General features: G+C 41.5%; 1 protein-coding gene across 1 annotated transcript in view; it reads right to left on the reverse strand.

Annotated features, from left to right (window-relative positions):
- Positions 1 to 4: 4 nt before the first annotated feature.
- apobb.1 (apolipoprotein Bb, tandem duplicate 1) overlaps positions 5 to 3391 on the reverse strand; it is a gene marked incomplete at its 3' end in the record, with an annotated part of 29018 nt that continues 25631 nt past the window's right edge. The window contains exon 22 of the mRNA XM_035679156.1: positions 5 to 3385. Coding sequence (XP_035535049.1) covers positions 5 to 3385 — 3381 coding nt within the window. The remainder of the gene's footprint in view (positions 3386 to 3391) is intronic.

Below are 3391 nucleotides of genomic sequence, written 5' to 3' on the forward strand. Positions count from 1 at the left end.
TTGTGGTGCCAGAGTTAAGCTTGGAATCAGCAATAACCTTGAAGGTGGAGTGTAGGCCAACATTATTCAGATAGAGATTAACCTCATTATCTAGGACTCCCAAAACTAAACAGTCTTCAAGCACTGTGCCATCCATGTTTGCCCTAGTAGATGCCTCCATAGAAACAAACTCAAAGGTTCCTTCCATCTTCAGAGTGTGGTCTACCTCAGCCTTTCCAACAGCCTTGATTACAGGGACGTTGAAATCACCCTTCATCCTCAAGGTGGAGACAGCATTTGGTTTGGTTTTTGTGTCTGCAACCAGATTTTGGTTGGCTTCCAGATTGAGTATAGGGAGAGCAATCTTTGCAACAGTGGCCACAGAGATAGCAGTATCAAAAGTCTCAGTATTCATACTAATGTGGCTGTCATGAGTGCCTTCCATGTGATGATTTTCAAGGGACAGGGAATTGGCCAACTTTATTCCTCTCTTCACGGTCAAACTGGTGGTGGCATCAAGTTTGGATTTTAGACCTTCAAACACAGAGGCTGTGGTAGCTCCCAGACGGAAGACAAGATCATCCTCAGCATACATTCCAGCATTGACATTCAGATTAATAATGCCAGACTTGAAAGACAGTTCAGTGATCAGGTTCCCCACAGATGGAATGTCGATTACACCCATCACATCAACCAAGCGGGGAGCTTGGCTCTTCTGATAAACAATCTTGGTGTCAACATCAACAGTCTGCTGAGTGGTAGTCAAAATGTGTTTCAGTCCTGTTTGGTCATACAAGTCAAGATCACTAATAGCTGGAGTGCGTAAGTCAACAAATGGAATTTCAATTTCAGGAATGCTGAGAGGCGTAGTCAGGAAATCAAAGTTTGCTTCCCCTTTTACAGCAGTAAGGATGGCAGCCTCTCTCTCATTGTTCTCTGCAGTGAAGTTCCAGAAAAGTTTGTACTGATTAAAACGGGCCAGAGTGACAGTGTTCATATGTTGCTTGTCAGGCCTGAAGGTTGCAGTGTAATCATTCTGCAGATCAATTTTGGCAGTAAGAGCATCATAGAAACTGACCTTGGTGTTTCCCTTATTTTGAAAGCCGAACATAATTTCTCTAGGACAGAGAACAACATCAATCACATTGTATAGGGCTCCATTGACAATACCAATTAAATCTGTGCTATGGGTTGCCTTCATCTCAAGCTTCATGTCATGCAGATTGGCATTCAGTGATCCCACTAAAAGGCTGTTTTTGATGGTTGGGCCTTCTGCTTCAGAGCGAATATCAAACTTTAAATTGCTGAACATAACAAAGTCAGCACTAAGGGTCTGTCTCACCTTTAAAATGACTGTATCTGTGTCACCAAGGAAGGTCATTTTGACTGTACTTGGATTGACCACGATTTGCAGGTCACTCTTGTGGGTACTGTCATGAGAGTTGAAGGTGGCAGAACCCTGATTTCCAACAGTTATTGTAATAGAGGCACCTTCTTGGCGTGCCACAGCTTTTTGAGTTACAGATGTCTCACCAGTGAGGCCCATGATGGGGAGGTTGACTGTATGTTTAAAGGAAGTGTCAATAGTGGAAGATAAACCACCCTTGGTAGCTAAGAAAGCTTCATTTAAAAGCTCAGCATTGTAGGGTGCTGTGGTGGCCTTTACTATAGTCTTGGCTGAAGCCTGGGCTGAGAAGTCATAAAATGTCACAGATGCATGGTGGTCCAACGCAAGAAAATTGTGAGTGAACTTAAAGCTTTCAGCAGCAATAACATGCGGCCCATTGGCAACAGCAATACGAGCAGTGGAATCCAGGTTAAAGTTAAGGATTTCATAACTGAGAGAGGTGCCTTGGGAAGTCATAAAAGCTATCAACTGAGGAGTCTCATCTACATCAAGAGACCTCTGGACCTCAGCAGCATTCCTAACAGTGTAGATGGGGGAGTTGACTTTTATCTCATAAGTCAGTTTACCAAATCCTGGAATAATGATCCCACTAGGAATGGCTGGCAGGTAAAATGTTGGGAGTTGGAGAGTATTAACAAGTTTCTCAGATGGAACATGAGGAAGACTGGGAAAGGAAAACTCAGGTACTGTAATCTCAGGAAGTGAAAACTCAGGCAGGGCAGGAAGGTACATAGTCAGGTCTCCAAATGAAGCACCCATATCAAACATCTTCATCTCAAAGTTGAGAACAAAATCAATCAAATCAATGATTCTCTGTTTAATGTCATTAGTTGAGATAGTGGTGGCTTGCACAGTGTGGAAACCCAAGATAGTAAACTCAGGGATGTCCAGCTGTGATGGGATTTCAAAATGGTGTAGCTGATCGATGCTGAACTTCATGGAAGGCATAACAAGATCAGTGAGAGGAATGGTGAAGGATGGCATATTTAGCTCAGCTTTCTTCAGTTCAGTAATAAGCCCTTCCATGATCTGCAATATCTCACTGACAATTTTTTGCTGAGGTGCCACCTTCTTAAGGATTTCAACCATACTAGTGCACATGTCCATGGCAATAGTTATGAACTCTGAATAGAACTTTCTTGCTAACTGCAGGTAAGAGGTCATTTCAACATTGACATCCAATTTTACAATTTCCTGCTTTATAACTTCAGCAAATCCCTTCAGATTACTTAACACAACCTCGTCAAAGAATTCCTTCACAATTTTCACAAGTTCTGCTATCTTAATTTCTCTAAGCTGTTCCACATGAACCCTAACAGAGGATAAGATCAAGTTGGCAAAATCTCTTGTTGCCTCAAGTTTCTCAAGGATTTCAAGAGACTTGATCAGGTCATTCACATGAGTAGTGTACTTAGCTATCATTTCATTGACATGATCCACAAAGTCATTATACTCAAATGACTTACATTTCTGCTCAATAATGCTAATATATACATTGAACTGTGAAATCATATCCTTAACCTCTGTTGTTTTCAAGTTGTTGATGGAACCCTGGAAGACTTGAATGAATTTGGTAGGAATGTCTGCGTCCTTCACCATATTGGCAACAGCTCTGATGGTTTCCTCAATTCTAAATTGCTTGATGAGCTCCACAACCTTTTCCAAGATGGCTTGGACCTTTTTGTCAGCCTCAAACTTTACTATCAGCTCTCTCATCTTAACATAGAATGCATTTATCTTTCCTACGATGTCAATGTCCTGAATAATTTTTCTAATATAATCTGTTATGTCACTGAAAATCTCTGTGGGAATCTGACTCATTAGTTCCTCAATGTGAGGTCTAAAGTTGATAGATGAGATGTACCTCCTCAGCTCAGCAGCAAATGTCTGCATGTCAAAGGTCTCAATTATTTGTTTCATATCACTCACAATTATCTGCAGCTTAGCCATGATTTCATACTTGGCGTCAATATCACACAAGAATGCAATGCTGCTGCCCTTCAG

The sequence above is a fragment of the Morone saxatilis genome, unplaced genomic scaffold (assembly GCF_004916995.1).
Source record: "Morone saxatilis isolate NCDOM2014 unplaced genomic scaffold, NCSU_SB_2.0 Contig7, whole genome shotgun sequence".
NCBI lineage: Eukaryota > Metazoa > Chordata > Actinopteri > Moronidae > Morone > Morone saxatilis.